At 38.0% G+C, this 20,995-nt stretch overlaps 1 protein-coding gene across 2 annotated transcripts; it reads right to left on the reverse strand.

Moving 5' to 3' along the window:
- Positions 1-486: 486 nt before the first annotated feature.
- On the reverse strand, positions 487-17,741 carry OMA1 (OMA1 zinc metallopeptidase). Of its 2 annotated transcripts, XM_058842944.1 has the most exons (9): positions 17,399-17,741; positions 16,111-16,633; positions 15,513-15,741; positions 14,858-15,031; positions 14,663-14,770; positions 13,295-13,423; positions 9,782-9,856; positions 7,996-8,145; positions 487-1,914 (listed from the first exon to the last, which is right to left on the reverse strand). In XM_058842944.1, exons 2-9 carry the CDS (start codon positions 16,611-16,613, stop codon positions 1,696-1,698), a joined length of 1,587 nt encoding a protein of 528 aa, XP_058698927.1. In that variant the 5' UTR covers positions 16,614-16,633; positions 17,399-17,741; the 3' UTR covers positions 487-1,695. The 2 variants fall into 2 exon arrangements, with proteins under 2 accessions (XP_058698927.1, XP_058698928.1); XM_058842945.1 differs by lacking the exon at positions 17,399-17,741 and having other exon boundaries at positions 16,487-16,629.
- Positions 17,742-20,995: the final 3,254 nt, after the last annotated feature.

Consider the following 20,995-nt stretch of genomic DNA (forward strand, 5'->3'; position numbering starts at 1 on the left):
GATGAATAATGGTCAGGCTGGACCTTCTGCCTCCTGCCAGCAGGACTGAGCAGAGATTTAAAAAGAGCTTGTAAGCAATATGCAGCCAATCTAGACCTATATAATCAGACCTAGAATCATCAGCATTACACAGACATCAACTTACCTCAATAGAGACAAGGGACTTGCTGGTGTTTCTCAATAGACTCGGTTTCATCAACTGAAGTCAGCTGAAGCATTACCTTTGTCACAATCTGGTTTTCCAACTAAAGCCACTGACAGCACTGAATAGGTTATTTTTCCTTCTTAAAAGCTTGCATTTGAATTTAATTGAAGAAGTATGATTAAGTCTACCCTTCTCCATATAGAAAAATAATGTTTCAAATTAGGACACACTCTAAAATATTTTGAACGTTTTCTTCAATTAAGACTACAATTTATGAAAGAGATTTCTGTTTTGATCAAATGACTTAACAAAAAACATAACAGCAAATACATCCTAACAGATGAAGGAACAGGATTTCCCTTTTTTATTTTCATTCACTGCCACGTCTTTCTACATCTGCCTTAAAGATCAACATTTCAGTATTTCCATCAACTGCAAAGCAAGGACAATTCAAACATGTGCAAACAGAGATTAACATGCTGGGCACAGTGGGTCACCCATCCTGAAAGGCAGAGATTTACCTACATTGTCCAATTTTGTCTCCAGGGTATAAAAAGTGTGGCTTCAAGGGGAGGGAATGGAGGGAGGGAAAGAGGGAATGCAGGAAGGGAGGGATGCTCAGCATTAAATGCCAGTTTCTCGAAGAGAAGTCGCCTTTCATGATAAAGTCATCTGCAAAAGCTGTGCAGCCAAGAAACCTTGTATTTGTCTCCTGTGTAATATAGTCCACATCAGCAAATAATTTCTATCCAAATGGATATATCCAAATCAAATGTTGTGGCAGCAAAACTGCCCTCTGATGAGGCACCCTGATCATTTTAAAAAGACAAGAGGCATTTTTGTAAAGCATCTGGTGCTACCATGATTCTTTCAGTGCTTCTTCCAGAAGGAAGAATCTTCTGAAAATTATTTCACTCCTTTTTTTAAACTGAACTTGGTGCAACCCTCTCAGGTTACTTTGAAGAAAAATGTTGAATCAATCCACATTCTAAAATGCCTCAGAAAGAAGCAAAATCCCAGCAGTAAATCCACCTAATTAAGTGAGGGTGTATCTAGCCCATAGCTATTATCGCTTCTCAGCTTAATATTTTTAAACACCCTGTATGTGGAGCAGGCAGTAAGCTCTTCTCATTATTTCTCAAATGAAGCTGAGTAGATCTAACCCAAATTATGGCAAGATAAACCAGACAACTTAAGTGATGAAAATTGTACTTTTCCCTCTGCTTTAGGGATGCTTCTGGCTCATCTGTCCTCTGATCAAGGTGAGCCTGATAAAGCTGAAAATTATACTGTGTGACTGGATTGTATGAGATTATCTTTCCCCTGAGAAGTGATTTATTTTAGTAACTCTTAATGAATAAGAAACTTTCTGCTCCAACACGCCGCTCTTCTTATGTGGGCATGGTTCCTTATTGCTTTGAGTGAAAGATCACATAAAAGAAATGGAGAATCTGAGTGGCTACATCTTCTTCATGGTTCAAAGACAATTTTGTGTTATAAGATAGACCTTCAGGGACCACTGGTTCCATAAAAAGTGAAAATTAATGGCATCAGTTTGTGGGTTTAACTGCAAAAGTCACTGGCATATCTTCCACTTTTTGAGTGTGAGGAAAGTCCAGTTTTGGTTTTGAGGGATCTTGCTTTGTAGAATTTGGAGCTTCTCGACCTTTAGATGATTCCAGGAGATGTTGCATGTTAAGTCTGAAAATAAGGCGAGGATCTGGTCCAGAAAGGGATGGGCAGTTGCAGCTCTCTCTTATTTTAAGAGCCTGTGAACACATAGGAAAACAAATCAAGCTCATTCAAATAGGAAAAACAGGGAAGGTTTCAGTCAGTGACTTTGGCTTTCCAGTCAGGTTTGCATTTGCACATTGGTTAGTATAATAATGAGCCTGAATTGTTACTGAACAATTTCTCAACAGAAACCAAGAATTTGTGTGACAAAATGTAGCATTATGATAAAGCAATGGGAAAAATGAAGAGTGAAATTATTTTCTCACACTGATCTCCAAGAATGGATACCCTAAAAGGTACAACATAATTAGACAGGAAGTTCTCCAATGTTTTCTGTGGTACTTGTCTACATCAGTACCTTTGAATTTACATTTGCATATAAACTAAACTTTTTGTAGCCCTTTCAAGCTACTTTGAAGAAAAATGTTGAATCAATACATATTCTAAAATGCCTCAGAAAGAAGAAAAATCCCAGCAGGAAATCCACTTAATTAAGTAGGGGTGTATCCAGCCCACAGGCTATTACTGCATCTCAGCTTCATATTTTTATATGTATATTTACATTCAAATGTAAATGAAAATGACTGCATCAAGAAAAAAAGGGCCCTGAATTTACTTCCTCAGATATGTTCTATTATTGAAGTAACTATATATAGATGTCTGACTCCAAAAAGGAGGAAAAATCTCCAAAAACATAATGGACTTTTAACTGTTTGGCACAGAGATCCTGATGGTTCATCAGTGTAGTTAAAGTCCTGTTACACAAGTGAGCTCATCTCCAAGAAGCATTTGGAGTATTCAAAGTTTCCAAGTATTATGAGAAAATAATGTCATGAAAAAATAATGTCTTTATAATGTAACAATTTCTCTGGATAAAAAGATCATCAGTAAGAGACCAAACTAAGTTAGTCCTGCTCATTGAGTAAGTGCCAACGCTTGCATTTTGCAAATAAGAAAGTAGGGGCACAAAGGAGCCAGAGAATCTCCCACAGAACCAAAATTCATTAGCACAATCCCATTCCCCCCAGATCATCCTGCCTGGCTGGCAACCCAAGAAAGGTATGGCAGTGGATGAATCTCAAGTCTCAAAGGCACTGTGGAGAAATCGATACCGACCTGTACAAAGTCAGATGTTTTAAAGGATGTTTAAGTTGTGTTCATTGTCACAAAGCTGAAAATACCTTAATTAGACCACACAAAGTGGCAGCTCCTGGGTTTGGCACACAACAACTGATGCAGTGCTTTGTAAGCAGCTGTACACAGAACTACTGGTATCCATGGATCCTCCTACAGTTCATTTAAACTAATTAAGAAAAGTAGATCCTATGTATCATACAGCAACATATTACATGTAGAACTCTAGAGGGTTCTACATCTCCACTGAGAACTACTTTTTCGAGATCTGCAAAATGAAACACCATGATCAAAATGAGTCTGATGGTTACCATTAATCAATGCTCACTGTGCTATGGTCACATTTGTTCAATATTATCTATCTTGGCCTCAATTAACAGCATAAAACATGGGCAGATTTACATCAAGCTCTGTTTTTAATCCTTTCATAGGAAAACCAGTTCAAATGTACATTTTATTCCAGTTCATAACCATGTATTCTTGAAAAGCAATGGCCAGACCTGTCCTGAGTTGTAGCCAGGTGCCCTCTGGCCAGAACTTGGGACTGTCAGAGAAAACATGTTCATTAATTTGTTCTAGATGAACTAATGAGGAAGAAGAAAATAAAACAGTTTAGCATTGCATTGTAGACAACAGAATTTTTTAATCTGCTTTATATCCACTAGCTTTGTCTGAAACATCAGATCAAATATTCCAATACAGCTCTGCATAAGTATTTGCCCATCATTTTGAAACACTTTGATATTCTTCCACAGTAGGCACTGGAAACATCTTACTACAGCAGAATTTAAAATAGAAGAGCAGAGCTTCGTAACTATTTTCTTTTTTTTTTGTATAAGGAGATTCCAGAACATATTTCTTCTCTAACTTTACTACAGTGAACTGATAGAGTTTGCTGTAAATGGCTAGAAACAAACAGAGTTTAAAATTAATAAATGGTTTTGCAAAAAAACACAGTCCAAAAATGTAGCAAGAGCTTCTCCAGTTGTTTCTTGCTGAAATGTAAAATTCAAATTACTGAATACACATGTCTGGATTAGGCATGGAAATATTGTTCCTGTCTAAGTTTTAAAAAATATGACTAAAGCTTTCTCAGCTTGTTTTTCTACTTGTCCATGTAGTCACCAAATGTAACTGTACTGCTGAACACTCTTCTGCTTCAGTGACCAATTCATTTCTAAACTGACATTTATGACAAACCAAGAGTTTTCTCCTGTTCTCTTCTAGAACATAAGCTGCTGCAAGACTGCATTAATGTCAAGCAGTGTTATTCAAGACAAATGGGAATATAAAGATTTAGGCTGTATCCTGGAAAAGGCAACATAATCCTCTTTCAGACTAATTTAGCAATTTTGTATCTTTAATTTACACTTCCTGGCTATACAGTGCCTGACCTATTTCCATAGTATCAATCACCTGAAGTCCCAACAGCAAAGATAAAAACCAGTGAACATTTTTACCCTGTGGATGTCTGAGTTCTTGCTAGACATAAAACTGTGCAAGGGGGTAGAAGGCAGTTACTCCACACCATCACCTCACATGCTACTGAAAAATTACAGATATGGAAAGAAAAGCCATGTTAACTTGTCACCTCCCTGCTCAGGACAGCTGTAACTACACATTCCAGCTGGAGCAGCCACCTGTGTGTTTCCTGCTTCAGGAGATCCCAAAGAAAACATCCAACCCTTGCTTGTAACAAAGGTGCAGCTGTTTTTCTTATCAATACAGTCACCTCCTGCAATGTTTGGGAGAAGGGAAGGCAGAAGAATTAGGGAGGCCTGCCTTATCCTATCACCTTCATGTAAAGCCTACCAGCTTCTGTAAAAATACAGAAATAAGTAATTTTTAGCTCCCAATATTAATCCTTTACACTGTCACAGACACCAGACCACCGGCTGGTCTCAAGCCCTTACAGTCTTAATGAAGTGGCGGTAAAAAAATGATTAAAGGAATTGATAGACTTTACTGGATAGAAAAGAAAAGCAGCTTATATATAATGTTAATACTTCCAATCTTCCACTGATGTTGGCACAGGAAAGAAAAATTGTGACAAAATATTTAATAACTTTTTAGGGAAGACAGAAATGCAGGTCAGTGGTTTTTATTCTTGTTTCCATGTTGATGGGGCTTAATTAACACATTCTAGTACTAGAATTATCTGAAATAATGTTCATATCATAAGCAAAGGGCAAATATACCAACGCACTTTTGAAAAAGAAGGAAAATAAATTTATCTCCCATATCAAAAGGCAGCAGAGGAAAAAGTATTAACTACACAAATATTAATAAAAATAATAAGCAGCCAATGTGGATTTGACAAAAACAGGTGTTGCCAAAGTAAACAAATTAACTTTTTTGACAAATTAACTGACCTAACAAACAAGACAAGCAGTGCAATTGATATATCCCAACTTATTATTGGTCTCTAAATGATCTCACTATGGCATTTCCACAAGAAAGTGGAAACAGGAGATACAGTAAATCAAAAATAGAATCTGAGCCAACAACATGATGCTAAAAAAGCAAATGTCACATCAAGATGAATTTTTGTATCACAGGCAAGGCTTAGTAGATAACCTTCTGCTTTATTCAGTTTAGCTCAGGCTTCCACTGATGTACAGTGCTGCATTTGAGCAGCACACTTGGAAACAGACACTGTAGTAAGTCAGAGAACATGAAAATAAAACACTGAGGAAAACCAGAAGATTCTGTAGCTTCTCTCTGGCACTACACTCCCACAGACTCTCTCTCCAGAACAATGATCATTCTCTCACCTTATTACAAAATTAGTTTAAGATTTCTTTTTCTGAAAATAAAATGCATCTCTCCAGCCTCCATGCAGGAATTCTAAGATATTTCAGTTTCCTATTTAAGAATATACTCTGTTTTCCTGGTTCACAATCCAAACACCTCCCTGTGTGAGAGGAAATACTTTGAAAACACAGCAAATCTTTTTCCTCGCTTTATTTCATTTCCAGGATAGCACCACTTTGTAACTGCTTATAGCTCTCATGTTCACTGATTCCTCAGCATGGCTGTAGCTTCCAACTTGCTCAGAAAACCAGATGCAAGATGTTTAACACTCATTGATTGGCTCTCAGTCTTTTCATTACTTGAAAGGGATCCCTGAGATAGTGCCCCTTTAATTTACACTTCCTGAGACTGTTCTGTCACCTCATTGAGATGTAACATTTCATTACCTGAAGAAAAATTCTGACTTTATATGATCACATATTATTGTGAACCTGCTTAAAGTCTGTAGAGAAACATTAGAGAAGTCCAAAAGCTTGTCCCTATTTGTCCCAGCCATGGTAGCTGGTCTAATAAGATGTATTGTCCTGAAAACCACTTCAGCTCCAAAACCAGAAGCACATGAAACCCAGTAATGCTCATGATGGATCTAGCACTGAGTCTTAAGAAGTAGCAGTTTCTTCACAGAGAGATACTTGAGATGAAATGGCCTTTTTTGATAATCTGGCTTCTCTCCTGGGCTCTGAGTATCTAATGGCAATTAATATCTGGTAAACATCCTGTTTGAAAGAGCTCAAAGTACATGAATAGTGAAACAAAATGGGGCTGATACTGAGCAACAGTAAAAACCAGGGATTCCCCTTCCATGCCTGTAATTCAGCCTGAAGGCAGCAGCTCCACAAGAAGGGGAGCCAATGCTTCACACAAGAAGCCTCCTCTACACATTTTCTTTCATCTTTATTGCACTTTTGTAGTGCCAACCTCACTTGTCTTGTGTACTTGCTAAAAACAGGAAGCCTTCAGCCCCTGATTGCTCATCCCATTCCAAAGAATGCTTAAGGTAAAAGGCAAACAAAACCATCTCCCCTCAATTATCTTTTGAAAGATCTTTCCAGCCTCCACTGCTCTTGGAAGTGAGAGTAGCTGTAAAAAGATGAGGTTTGCTCCACCTGCTAAACTACGAGAGATGAGACAGAAATAACAGTTCTACACTGTTGCTCAGTTATTTAACTTATTTGCTCAGGCCTGGGGTAGAACATAAGAAGTAATTTATTTCATTACCTCTTTATAAGCCAGTCAACAACTATATGAAAATAAACGATCCTGAACCCTTTATGTTCAATCTAGCTAAAACTGAGGCTCCACAACAAAAAATCATTTTCTATTCAGCTGCTCAAATGAGTTAGAAAATCCATCAAAAACATTCTCCCAGCCTGCTTCTGCAAAGTACAGACTTTCTGTATATTAATTTGAAATATTCAGTCTAGCCACTCTCCAGCCTCCTACCTCTAATGCTGACTTTGATTTATGCCATCATTTAGAATATTTACTGTATTCATTCTCATCAAAGGATTCATGAAACTCTTTTTTGCTCCTATGAAGTCAGCAAACACCTCAACATTTTAGTGCTCCCTCTGCCAATAAATCTTCAGTGTCTTTACAGTTTGGAAGTGAGAAAGACTTAAAGTGACAGAGAGTTTATAAAAAAAAAAAAAAAAGAAATTACTAGCTGGCTATAAAAAAGGGTATTTCCAAACACAGTTTAGCTTGCTGAAAAACAATGTCACAGTGGAGTGTCTTAACACTCTATTTTATTTTTTTTTTTGCTACAAAAGCAAGAGAAGACAAGAAAATGTAGGGATCTGACTTAAAAACTGCCTGTCCAAAATGGCAAAAAAATAAGGAGTGAATAAGACCTGTGACACTGTCACATCTATATCAAAAGGCCATTCAAAAGCAAAAATATGACACTTTGATCAAAAATCAGAAAAAAACCCAAAACCACTTGAAATATAATTACATTTTGTTTGTGTTATCTTACTTTTTCCTCATTTAATAAAACATTTAAGCTTGAAGGCTTTGCAATGGAGAATTTCTGCAAGGATAAGCATGGTGCTATCAGAGTAAATTACAAATCAATACCAAAGCAGCTAATTAATTAATTAATTAATAGGAAACTACTTTTGGCAACTTTCCTAAGAGGAAAAGACACTTCCCTGAGCCCTGCTCACCTCTGGGATGAGGCGGTCCAAGTGCTCGGCTCTGTTTTCATGGGAAGGGTGTGTGGAGAGCCACTCTGGCAGCTTGGGCTGCCCCTGAATGGTTTCTGCCAATTCCATCTGCTGCCAAAAGACGCTGCTGGCTCTGACATCCACACAAGCCTGTGAACAGAAGGGAAATGGAAACATCACTGTATGTTTAAAGTAATAAATGTACAGTCTAATTGATACTGAATTACAAGAGACATCTTAAATTTTAAGTCTCTAAAGCTTGTTTAGATGGTCCTTATACCTGACAGGAAAAAGCTGTTCCAAAATACCTAAAAGTAATAAAAAATTCTGGAGCTACTCCTTTTTAACAACTGTGCCTTAAAAAAGTTACACCTGAATTAAGAAAACTCAGAAGGCAGAAAAGGTTTACCATTTCTGGCATACACTTGCTCTTTAAAAAGAAAACAGCTGAAAATTTGAAGTTATATTTACTAGAACAAATTAATAATCTCCACAGATTTTGTGGCGAATTTACAGGATGAAATTGAGAGTCAAAAATACTGACAAAAATACAAAAATTCATACTTAAACCTAAAAAGTAACTGGAAATGCTTTCCTGTAATTGTTTACACGACCTTTCGTGGATGATCTGTGGAATCCATGACACAATAAAACAGTAATTCTGTAGAATTCTTGACTCTCTTCAAGAAGTATATATTTAATCATAGAAAGTCATAGAACAGTAACTTTTAGAATTACTTTTGTGTATCACCACAGGCTTCTCTACTTCTATATTTAAGTAGAGAAGAAAAATAAATAAGATTTCTTACACTGACTTTTATTGCAAAGAAAAAAAAGGGACAAGTAGACAGCAGATAAGAAAATTCTTCTCATTCCCCATCCTGGGAATGGATGTGGTGCTTTAACTTTTGAATTTATTTATTTAAATTATTATTATAAAAAAGTTATCTGCACAAGCAGAGAAATGCTCATATGTTGCTTCACTTATTTCTTTCTCATACTTCTTCTACTTTTTCAGCATTAGAAAGCAGTGAGCAAAAACACAGCAATTACATTTTCTTAATGGACTGTATCACTCCCTTAGACAACTTCAAATTACAAATGCAGTTTTAATCCCAGAATCAAAGTTAATTTATAAACCCTTCCTTAAAGAAACATTAATATTTATTAAAAGGAAATTTTGCTTATGAAATATTAACACTAGATGGTGCTGCTCTCACTGGAATCTCACACCTAAGTCTACAGCACTTAGCCAGGAATCAAAGAGTTGGTTCAGTTCCTTTAAAATAGAATTAAATTCTACAGGGGAAAAAAAGTAACTGAAAAAATAAACTATGAAAAAATACTGAGCAGCTTCTGACCAAATTTTTGTCTTCAGCAAAGCTGTATTGTGGTTATGGCTGTATTTAGCTTAAATCTTTAAATCTTCACATATAATTAAATCCTACTTATGGAAGATCCCTATTTAGAGTTCTCCTGTTTACAAAGAAATTGACTTTTCTTCTAATAGCAATAAACTACACAGAAAGGAGACTGTGCAGGTAATGCACAACTTTACACATTTCAATGTTTTTACATACAATTAGCCAGAATGACTTTGTCTTTCCCTAAAAACTATTTTATTTCCCACCACTTCATAAAACTACATCTCTTCAAAAACTTACAGTTTTCCTCCATATGAAGAATGAAACTCCCTCTGATTGTAACAGAAACTGAAAAATGTCTGGTACTTATTTTTTTGCTAATTTTATTTCTATTGCTAATAAAAAAAATCAGTTGTAGTTACCTTTGCAGCAAACTGAAGTCCCACTTTATCAGCTTCAGCCTCCAGGGTTCTGCTGTAGGGTCTATCAAACATGAACTGCAAAGAAATGCATCAAAGTCCAGTTCCTTGGTTTGGAATGTGTACAAAGAGCCTCAGAGCTGTCTTTTAACCTTCTCATAAGAAGTGGGGTTTATCTATCATGCTCACATTGCATGTGATCAGTATTAATTTTCTTAATGTAATCTCTAATTCCTTTATATGTAACTCATTGATCCTGTATTCAGTTGAAATTAATTCAAATTAGATATATTTTCATGGGCACTCACAGCAGCCAATCTCATTTTGCAGTAACTGAAAGTTAATACCAACTTCTCACCAGAATTTTTTCACTTCACTCTTTCATTGACATTAAGATTTTTCTTGCAGCAGCTGTATGTAAAAAATTCCAGTGGTTCCCTAAACTTTTATGATGTATTTCAGCCTGGTAACATCTATTTTTTATGGCAAACTGCCCACAATAAGGAATATAGCCATAAATATTTGCATGCAGAAATCACTCCTTTGCCATGACTGTCCCTAACACAAGCTGCAAATTGCCCTTGAGAAATCAAACTAGAAGACATAAAGCTGACCAAACTCATCACCCATTTTTCTAGAGCATTAACACACACTAAGAGAACAGTGGTGGTTTTCTCAAATGTAGATTTGGGCAGCCTTACCCTAGTCTGTCACCTTATAGTAAATGCAAATCAGGGCTTGTTTAAACAGCCTGCTCCTGCAGAGATAAGGAATCTGTCACAACATCCTGGTTTAGTCATCCATTAGGAAATGTGAACTGAAGAATGGCAAATGTGCAAGGTTAGAGAAGAGAGAAAGGTTTATCAGCTCAAAAAGGTTTTATCGGCTCTTTATCTGGCTATAGAAATTTGTCCTCCTTAAAAGTTTCAGGGGAAAAAAACACCAAAACCCAGACAATAAACCACAGACCAGTTTGAAATTAAGAGCACCAAAGAAGTGGTCCAGTCCCCTGAGCAAATAAAGGTAATTGTAACTTTTTGCTGCTTTCCAAAGTAGTACTTACAATTTTTCTTGCTCAAGTCAAAAATAGAAGCCAACTAAACTTTGCCTTTAAAAGTCAAACATGCTGGTTTAGAATTAAGCAGAGATCAGGTCACTCTCTAAATCCTTAGTTTCCATACAGACCTTAAACACTGCAATTATAAATATATTTTTTTAATCCTCTGATGATAAAGTAATTCCTTGAAGTGGAATACATGTTTTTATTGCCTTGAAAAGTGCTCTAGGTCTGTTGGTGCACATATATTCACTAAACAGCAAAGAAACCCTTGGCTAGTCTGTCATATATTCCCATAGCACCATTTCTTAGTTAGACAGATAAACTATTTGATTAATTATTAAAGATTTTTTAGACAGGAAAATTAGATTGGTAACCAACAAAAGAATCCTGAGGTATCTAACATCAGCTGTGGTATTCATCAGCTACTCAAAAATGAAATTGTTTAAAAAATTTTTTGTGAATGTGCTGGAATGAAAAATTAGAATTTCAAACTCTGATCTAAAATCCTTGTCAGAAATTTGAAACAAAAAAGATGACGGATTTTCAATTGATTTTTCAAATCAATTATCAGAGCTGCCTGTGTATGTTGAAGAAAAAGGAGTTCCAGGGATGTTGACTACCCAAAATCACCAGTTTTCACATGAAATATAAATCTTATGGTGTGAGGTGGACAAGAAAAGGGTATGAAGTACTGCATCTGTACATACTGGTGTGTGGGGCATGAGTAAAACTCAGTCATGCTAGGTGTTATTCCAAGAATAACTCCTAGGCTTTAGTTCCCATATAAAATAACTGCTGCTCTATAACAAAGTCAATATGCTTCAGTGCAGAAATACATGTTTAAGGAACAACCCCAAATAAATGTTATAAGAAAAGTTAACAATTTATTAAGGAAAGAAAACCCATTAGCTTTGGGGCAAAGGCAGAACTGGAGTTCACATGCCCAAAGGCCTACAAAGAATCACTGGAAAACACTTAGAGTCAATAATAAAAAATACACAATAGTCAGCAGGTCAAAAAGTCAAGCCTCTAAGGACATAAGGGAAAAACAAATATTGAAACAGAAGCAAGTACCACAGCATGGCTTAAGTAACCCTTTCACAGAACGGGATGCTAAAGCTTTAAAAAGCAAAATACAGTTATAGAAGAAGAGGAACATCCTGAGAAAATGTGCAGAACGATTCACTTTCATGTAAGCACAACAGGCAAATACTGAATAAGGGAAACAGACACTGCACTCCTGGGTGACTAAAAAAATAAATTTTCCATTCAGCTTCTTCAGTCTATGGGATGAAAGCTTTGCAAGTATTTATCACTTCAACATTACTGGAGTTTGATCAGCCTTTTAAACCAGGACAGTATCCCATAGATGATGTTTCCTTTGCACAGGACTTGGAGTTTAAACCCAGATTCCCTTTCCAATCTAAAGCACAGTTCCAATCCATGATGCCAAAATACCCATTCTCTGTGGGGAGGAGAAGAGATGCTGACAGGGAGTTGAATCTTGCTGTCTAAATTATGAGCAGTCTCAGGATTCATTCACACTTTGTTTTTGCCAAATTCAGCTCTTCAAAATGCTGGCTAGCATTCACCAATGTATTGGTTTCTTAGCTACTTGTGCAAATATCCAAGCTCTTTAGAGATAATTTATGTTCAGAATCCACACATCTACCCATTAGCATAAGAACTACCAAAACAGATTGGTTATGTTTAATTTCATGTTTTTGAGGAACTGGGGGAAATCTCAGGAAAAGCATCAAGTCAAAGAAACCAAAGAGATCTTTCATTTTAATTCAGATTCCAGTTTTATGATCTAAGCAAATTTCTATTTAAAAAACACATTTTTTGAAAAATAAATGGATCAGTGACTGTCCAGAGAGTAAATTAAACTGCTGAAGAAAATTGGCGCCAGAAAGCCTCTAAATTTTACTTTGCTGAAATATTTTCTGTCTGAAATGATTATTTTAGTAACTTGCACGATAGCATGGTTTATATAAAGGGTGTTTAGATTCTCAATTTTTTAATCTTGGAAACCATTCTTACCACTAACAATATATTTTACAAATTCCATATATTTTATTCGGTTTAGGAAGAATTTAACAACTACTTAAAATAAAAATGTGGCATTTTGCCATAGACAACTTTAAAGGGCAAATTACCTTTCTAAAAGACAATCATCTGTCTTAATTGGCAAGCAGGTTCCTGCAGCCTGTGCAACTAAATCCAGTCATTTAGGGAAACCCAAAGTTCTTCAACATGACAAATGAAAATCAGCATCAACTAAAGCAGAATCAGATTAATAAAAACATCTCTCATTCTACAACAGAACCAAATATTAATTTTTGCTTATGTTTTTCCTCTTGCCTTTTCCCCCAAACTTACTATTCAGTGTAACAAAAGATCAAAAATATCTTTCCACGGGAATCAGGAAGGACAATAGAAAATGTCAGTCTTACCTCCTGCAACTTGCTCTGAATCCACTGGCCAACAACTGCCAAACTATCGCGAGGACAGATGGCCCAAATCATAGTGAGAAAGATGAGTGAGAGAAAATCCAAGAAGTGAACCAAGCTGGCTTTCTCTGCCTGCAAACAGAAATTGTCCCATTTTCATGCCTTACTGTCTGACATTTCTTTAGAACATAACAGAATTTGGAAATTTTAAAAATCACTGGTTTGGGTTTGTTGGGTTTTTTTTCCCTGTGGAGCCACAGGAACAGGGCAAGCACAACATTCCCTACTTGTACCAGAAAAATAAAAATAAAAAAAAAAAAAAAATCTCCAGTTGGATACAAGGTACTTTCAGGCCAGAATTCACATAAGCTGCATAAATACAGCTGGAACCAATACATTCTGCCTATCAGCCTCTCCAAGAGATTCAAAGCTTGAGGTAGGAGGCAACAAGCAGAAAAAGTTCTTCAGTAGAAAGGCCATGAAACACCTCAGTGCAAATGAAAAATCTACAAAAAGAGCTCAAAAACTGTTATTTATATTAATTTGAGAAGAGGTAAGACATCACTGAGATAGGATCACTAATGGGATAAGGGGACAGTAAACATAATCTATTTATCTTTTATTTTCTGCTGCTTTCCTTTAAATTCAGAATCCAAGAGATTATTCTGTTTTCCAGAGCTCTATCTGACATTGCAACAAATTGATCAGAGCATTTACAAGAAGGATCATGCAATACTTCTCTCTGTGCCAGCTGGGTGACACAGATTCCATACAAACAAAATAAGTTCTTTTTTATTATCAGAAACATTTTTTAGAAGTTTGAAAGGTTGGTTTGCAGAACCAAGGCCAAGAAACCACGATGTGAACTGTTGCTCACCCAAAATCGTACAAGAATCAAGCCCAGAGTATTCTCGAATTTGACATTCTAAAACTGTGTGCTACAATAATAACAGTAGAAAGTATTTTAAGATACTTTTTAAAAGTGTATCCACTTCTGCAGGTATTAACAATTTTAGGAGTAACAGAGTTGCTGAGTACCTCCAGTACGTTTTGTCTGTGCTGTAAGAGAGGGATCTGCAGAGCAAGTTCTAAATGGCTCTTGGAAGTGAGTCATAATCCACCTGTACAGCTGTGAATAAAGCCCTGGCAGCCTTTGTGTTAACAGGGACTACTACAGGTCTTCTGACAGTTATTAAGTGCTACATGAATAATAAGGATCTACTGTAACAGACTACTCATTTCAAACTCAATTTTGCATTAATTACATAGAGTCACACTGAAAACTTGGTTGGTAATGATAGGGAAAATCATAACTAGAGCAATTATAATTAATAATTTAAGAGTATTGGACAGCTTTCTTTAAAGACTTACTGCATGTTCCAGCACAGCATGAGCTATTTCATGTCCTAAAATAAATGACAGCTGATGAATATCAGAAACTGCATCCAGTAACCCAGTAAAAACAAACACTTGACCATTCTGTAAACAAAGAGAATAAAAATTAAGTGGGAGATATATCAAGTGCTGTTTCAATATTATTAATTTTTCATATGGTATACAACTTACTGGAAGCACAAAAGCATTTACACCTGGTTCATCCACCACATGGATAACCCACTTGAGAGCTGAGACTTGGGGGACATCCTTGTTGCTTTCAGACAAATGCCCAACAACTCTCTCCACGACCTGGTAGCGTGCATCTGTCTCAGGTAACATTTGATTTTTGAACTGCTCCATCCACTGAAAAAGAATTTATTGGTCCTAATTTTTAAGATGGACAAATGTATATAAAACATGTAATTTGAAAATATTCTTGTACTTGTTCTGTTCTTATTTTGTGTCTCTGACAGACGGGAATATGGATACATTTGGATATGGTTTAACAGGTTTCACTTTAAAACAGGAAATCACAGAAGTCAAAACTTCAGGGACTAGTTCAATGGACCAGAAATAGTTAAGAATGTTTGCTACGTGCATGTTATGTGCTTTGTAACCATTATGCTGTAACCATGTGCTGCATATGGAAAGGGAATTCTGAAAAAGGATGGGAACAAGAGGAGGAGGTAACAGATGAAGGGACTATATGGGGTTCTGAGCATGAATTTCAAAACTCATTGAGGACACTACAAGGCTTGTTTGCCCATCTCATTAACAGGACCACCTCATCACTAAAAAAAGCAACAGTTTTTGAGTGCTTTCAGTTTCTTATCTAAAATCTTACCATATCATATTCCATCTGTGACAGTTCCCTAAAATGCTCTTTGCCAAACACCAACAGTCGAGCTCGCCCAGTGATGGGTGTCTCCTCCAAGTGGGTAAAATAAAACATGACAAACACGACTCCTAAACTGCTGACACCCAGCAGGATCTTCCATTTGTTTTTTCTTGCACTTTCTTTGAAGAGTTCCCTTTTATTAGGAGGAAGTGCCTTCCACCAATTTCTTATGCTCCTGTAAGACAGAAACGGTGCTAACTTAGGACACAGTTGAAAAGGGATTTGTTATTGTTTTTTCTATTACAGCCTCATGTCAGGTAGGATCTTATAGGGCTTATACTGTAATTGGCTTCCACCCCACTTGCATTTCTTCCCTCCCACAGGAGAAGAAAGAATGCCTCATAGTGTCTTGGTTCATCTCCCTCTACCACATGTAAATGAGAAGCAAAAGAGCAAAAAAATACATCTAGCACCTCTGGTAACAGGAAAAAAAATCCTCTTGTTGAGCAAACCGTCAGTCAAACAGCACTAAAAACACACCTGCCATCCTTCCCACTTTGCCTGATGGTTCTTGCACTGAGAGGAAAGTAACACAGTATTTTACCTGCCAAGAATGATGGCAAATAACTTCTGAGCTGGCTTCACAATAATCCAGAAAAGAGGAACTGGTGCAGCCTGCAGTGATGGTGATGTGTGAAAAGACCTGTTGATCTGAATGTTCCAGGCAGGAAAGTGACATGGAGGTTGCCCTACAGAACTGGTCTGGAGGGATGGGATCTTCTCCGACAGGGGCTGAGAAGACTGGGAGCAAAACCTTCCCAAACTATGGTGTGCATTCCTGTACACTTCTGTATGTGGGACATCCAAAAGGCATCTCAGTCCTTTACCAATGATGTTTCTATAGAACTCAGGATTCCCAGTTAAAAAACAGTTTCTAGCATTTCCACTGAAATCCAACCATTGGCATCTATTTCTGTTACCTTGAGTTCGGCACCATTCTGAATAAGACCTAGAGAGATTATTGCATTTCCCCTGCTTACACAAAAAAGCCAAATGAGACAAAATACAGTTCTTGCCCGGCAGCTTTAGACCACAGATGATATTCATAACTTCTTTGGTTGGTTGCCCTGAAACAAAAGGGAAAAAAAGAGCAGACTGGTATTAAGAAGCCCACCCAAACAAGAAACTCTGCATCGTTATTTCATTTTCCCCCAACAAATAGTACGTATTAGTTTATCAACATCTGCATTACACAAAAAAAGGTCACAGCCACAAATGCATCTAGTTACATTTGTAAGCCATCAATCTGCTTCCAACTGTGAAAAATATCAGTATCTTGCATCAATGAGAATAAAACAAGGTGTGATTAATTTTTCTCCTTTTATTATCCCCAGACCAGAGTGACTGCAGGTGTCTCTTGCAGGTCATCACCTTTCCACGCTGGGCTGCTGCCCACCGATGTCATTCCTCTATATGAGAAAACCAGGACCTGTGAGCACATTGCTCGTACTTTACTCCGGGCCTAGAAACAAAACACAGCGGAACCAAGTCTCCGCCAGCCGGGAGCCTCTGGCTCACGGACATGGAAACGCCTTGGCACGGACAAGACCCGGGCCCTCCCACCCGAGGGGCCCTGCCGCCGTCCTTTTCACCCTCTGGCTCCGATCGTGGCCTCTGCTTCTCCCCCAACCCCGCTACCCTCGTGGGTAACCGCGATTATCGTGGCATGGGCTGATGTGAGGAGCCGGGAGTGGGGAATGAGGGAAACGAGTCACTCTGAGGCGCCCGCCCGGGTAATGGCGGGCGGGGAGGCGGGGGACAGCTCCGGCCGCCTCACAACTGCGCGTCCCAGGGACAGGGAAGGACCTCCTCCACCGGGCTCCCCTACTCACCACCGCGGGAGGCGGCGGCGGAGGGGCCGGACCGCGGAGCCGGTGTCGATACGGAGTCAGGGCGGATAGCGGGAGGCGGGACGGGCGCCGCGCCGCTGCAGCGGCCGCCGGGGCCCCGCGTCCCTTCCCTCAGGCGGGGCCGCCGCGGTTCCCGTTCCCGCCGCCGCCGCCGCTCCCCTCAGGCGGCGCCCGCCATTTTGTAACAGCGCGGGGAGCAGGAGCGCCCCTCATCAGGCGCATAGCCCGCTCTCCTGGGCGCCTTAACCCTGGCTTAAAAACCGCGGTGTTTCCGTGTCATGTGGTTGTTAAATGCGGAATATGTCACTATTTTTTTAAATCAGGGTGTTCTTTGATTGTTCTGTGATGCAAGATCTTCGTATGCTTTCAAGCCTAAATCAGTGGAACAGGCAGCAGCCAGCTTCCCCCAGTCAAGGACATCCGGGAACTAAAAAGGTTTAAGGATGTAGCAAATCAAGGTGTTGATGTATATCTATGTATACATTGCTAACTCAAAGTACTCAAGTCAGAGTACTCAAAGTTTGTGTACCCTATTGCTGAACTATGATCATTATAATAATAAAAATAATACCTACAAGTTAAAAAGACCCTGCCCGAGTGGAGACCCTTTCCCTGAGCATGTATAGAAGTCAGGTGGGGCTTTGTAACTTGTATGTAAATTAGTAAACAATCATGATAGAAGGGCTGTGCTTGGAAAGTTACTAACTATGAATTCCTGCATATAAATAAAGGTCAGAAAAATCTGGTGGTCCTGCTTGATTTGTGGACTCTGAGAACTGGAGTGCACTTCTGAAATAAAAGTATCTCAAGTGTGTAATTATTGCCTTGTTGCACACTGGGTAACAATCCCATTTTGTGGGCAACAACCTCATGTGGCTGAGAGCAGCCCTGAGTCGGGACCTTCTCACTTTAACAACTCCCTGAAAGTAATTTGGAGCCAGGTGTGGATCAATCTTTCTCCCAAGTAACAAGTGCCACAACACGACAAAATGGCCTCAAGTTGTGCCAAGGGAAGTTCAGGTTGGACATGAAGATCAATTTTCTCACAGAAAAGATGACTAAACATTGGAATGGGCTGCCCAAGGAGGGGTTCAAGGAATGACTGGATGTGGCACTCAGTGCTCTGGGCTGGTTGACAAGGCGGGGATCTGTCACAGGTTGGACTCGATGATCTCAGGGGTCTTTTCCAACCTGACTGACTCTGCAGTTCTGTTTCTGGAGACCTGACATGGGAAGTGATTCCTGTTGCCAAAGGGCTGGTGACACTCCTGGGCAGGGAGCAGTCAGATCTGCTGCCATGGTAGGAGCATAGGTGATGTTTTTCCCAAGAGAATGGCAAGATGCTAACTTAACGTGTAGCTCTTGTCTTACTCCTCTGGCTGACAAGTACATCTGGAGCGATGTAACATGAAAAACAGGTTATTTGCTGAGGGAGGGTGAGGCTGGGATGTGTGGTAATGGCAGGGCTGTGCAGGCTGCACATAAGCCCTGGTGTCTTGAATGTAAACAGAGGCCCTGTTGTTGTGGAAGGTAAAGAAACACAAATCTTTGCTTCCAGAGCCGCATCCTCTGTGAATGAGCACAGCTGAGTATTGTTTAGTGTTTGTTGAGGTACTCCTTATTCCAACTTTTTTTTTATTACCAGAGCCCTCCTGGGACAGTTCTTAAGCATTGATGTTCATTGCCAAGGGAAATACATAGTGACCAGTTGTTGTACTTCAAGCCAAGAAGGAACTATATTTAGTGATAATCTTATAATTTCCTCTGACACAACTCCTTTAAGACCTGCCCTCCATTATCATAAGAAGCACAAAGAATAAAATCTGTCAGTCAGTAACACGACATTAATTTTTGTGACTGTCTGCTCCAGTCACAAAACCAGCTGAGCTGTAGCAGTGGAAAAACACTTTGTCTAACCCAAGGCTTGTGTGTGTCCCAGCTGTCAGGAAATGAAGAAATGAGATGAAAGCTCTCATTAATGTCCTTATTAGACTTGGTATTTGCTTACTTTTATTGTTTTCTCTATCTAGAATTCTCCATTCCTAAGCCATTAAAGCCTTCTACCACTTCTTCTGTCATTTTTCCACCTCAATGTCTCCACTTTTTATTGAGTCTGCTGAAAACATACTGGTTTGCGGTCTTGTTTTTCTTCTTTGCATGTTTCTTTTTTCCAATTATTTGTTTCTCCAGTGCATTATTTAATTCTGTCTGCATAGATTATATAGCAGCTATTTCTGCATTCCTGACTTGGCTAAATTCTTCTTAAAATCAGTGAATGTTTTGAGTGTGCAAGGATGGGGCTGAAAGTTGTGTTCTACATTCTGCACTTTTAAAGTTTCTCCAAGTATCATTGCTTGCAATTAAAGCTTCAAGGCAGACAAGCAGCAAATACAGCACAGGTAATTATAGGATCTATCAAATACCAGTGCTAAATATATCTCTAGATGAAAATCTGGTAAACAGTTGAGCAATTGGAAAGTTGTAGAGTGTTTTTTCCTCTAAATAGATGTGTAGTGGAAAAAAACATTCTAACTTGTAATTTATATTATTGCTTGTCTTGAATTTTAATGAAGACATGTTCATACAACTTGTTTTTTCCTTGAGGAAATAAAATAGAATATTCTATGGTAAAGAGAGTTAGATTAAAACAGTTTTGTAGCTGAGTTTTTGGTTACAAGCCTCATCTCTTCTACAGAAAAATACTGTAATTCTCATTTCAGAAGACCAGTAAAAAAATTTAAAATTTTGAAGATGCAGAAGACCTGTTTAGAGGTCATAAGTAATTTCCTAAATAGAATTAAACAATTAACACCTTAACAGTTACAATTTTCCTGTGTGGGTATGTCCATCAATGTTTGTGTATCTCTTTATATAAGTAGTTCAGAACTGAATGAGGTTTTTATATGTATTACTCACACAAGCAAATGCCAAATCAAATAAAAGTAATGGAATGTAGTTTAACTCTGAGTATACAAAGTATTTTTCAGTGTTTGGTATACAGATACTTCTGTATTTGGTACTGAAGTCTCTCTCTCTGCTATCAATTTTGATCATCATGATTAAAAAGTTGTTAAAATATACAGTCTTCAGCTTTAAATTAAAAAAAACTCACTATGAAACATTAAAATATTGGGGTTTTATATAAATCCAAGGAAAAACTAATTATTAATTGATAGTATTGTAATTCAAGTTTCAGTGTAATTCACTTCTGCTCATGAATGCTGGGATAAAATCTTGGCCAAAAAAATATACTCCATCACCTTCTGCAAATCAGAAACTTGATTTAATGCCACTTAGTCTGTTTGGCAAGTTGAAATATCAGGAGTTCACATTCATTTAAAAGATCAGACAATGCTTTTCATTAATATCAAGATTTCTTCCAAATGTTGTGCACTAGAATATCCTGCCTTGATCCACTGAGTGTGTTATGTACTGTCCTTTGCCCTCCCCTTCCCCACTGAGAGATCAATTAGAAGACACTCTTTAAGAATTTAATAGGTATTAACTTTTGCTGCATATTATCTCTGTTGTTGATGTTTTTAAAAAAGTAGATTTAAAATCCAGAAAAAGAAGTTACTG

The sequence above is a fragment of the Poecile atricapillus genome, chromosome 7 (genome assembly GCF_030490865.1).
Source record: "Poecile atricapillus isolate bPoeAtr1 chromosome 7, bPoeAtr1.hap1, whole genome shotgun sequence".
NCBI lineage: Eukaryota > Metazoa > Chordata > Aves > Passeriformes > Paridae > Poecile > Poecile atricapillus.

Excerpts from the sequence above, each read along its gene's own strand:
- OMA1 (XM_058842944.1), bottom strand. The coding sequence starts at position 16,613 with ATGAATATCATCTGTGGTCTAAAGCTGCCGGGCAAGAACTGTATTTTG. Across the intron at positions 15,032-15,512 it reads CACAGATGGAATATGATATG|TGGATGGAGCAGTTCAAAAA; the intron begins GTAAGATTTTAG and ends ATTCTTTTTCAG. Across the intron at positions 1,915-7,995 it reads TGGACCGCCTCATCCCAGAG|GCTCTTAAAATAAGAGAGAG; the intron begins GTGAGCAGGGCT and ends ATGTGTTCACAG.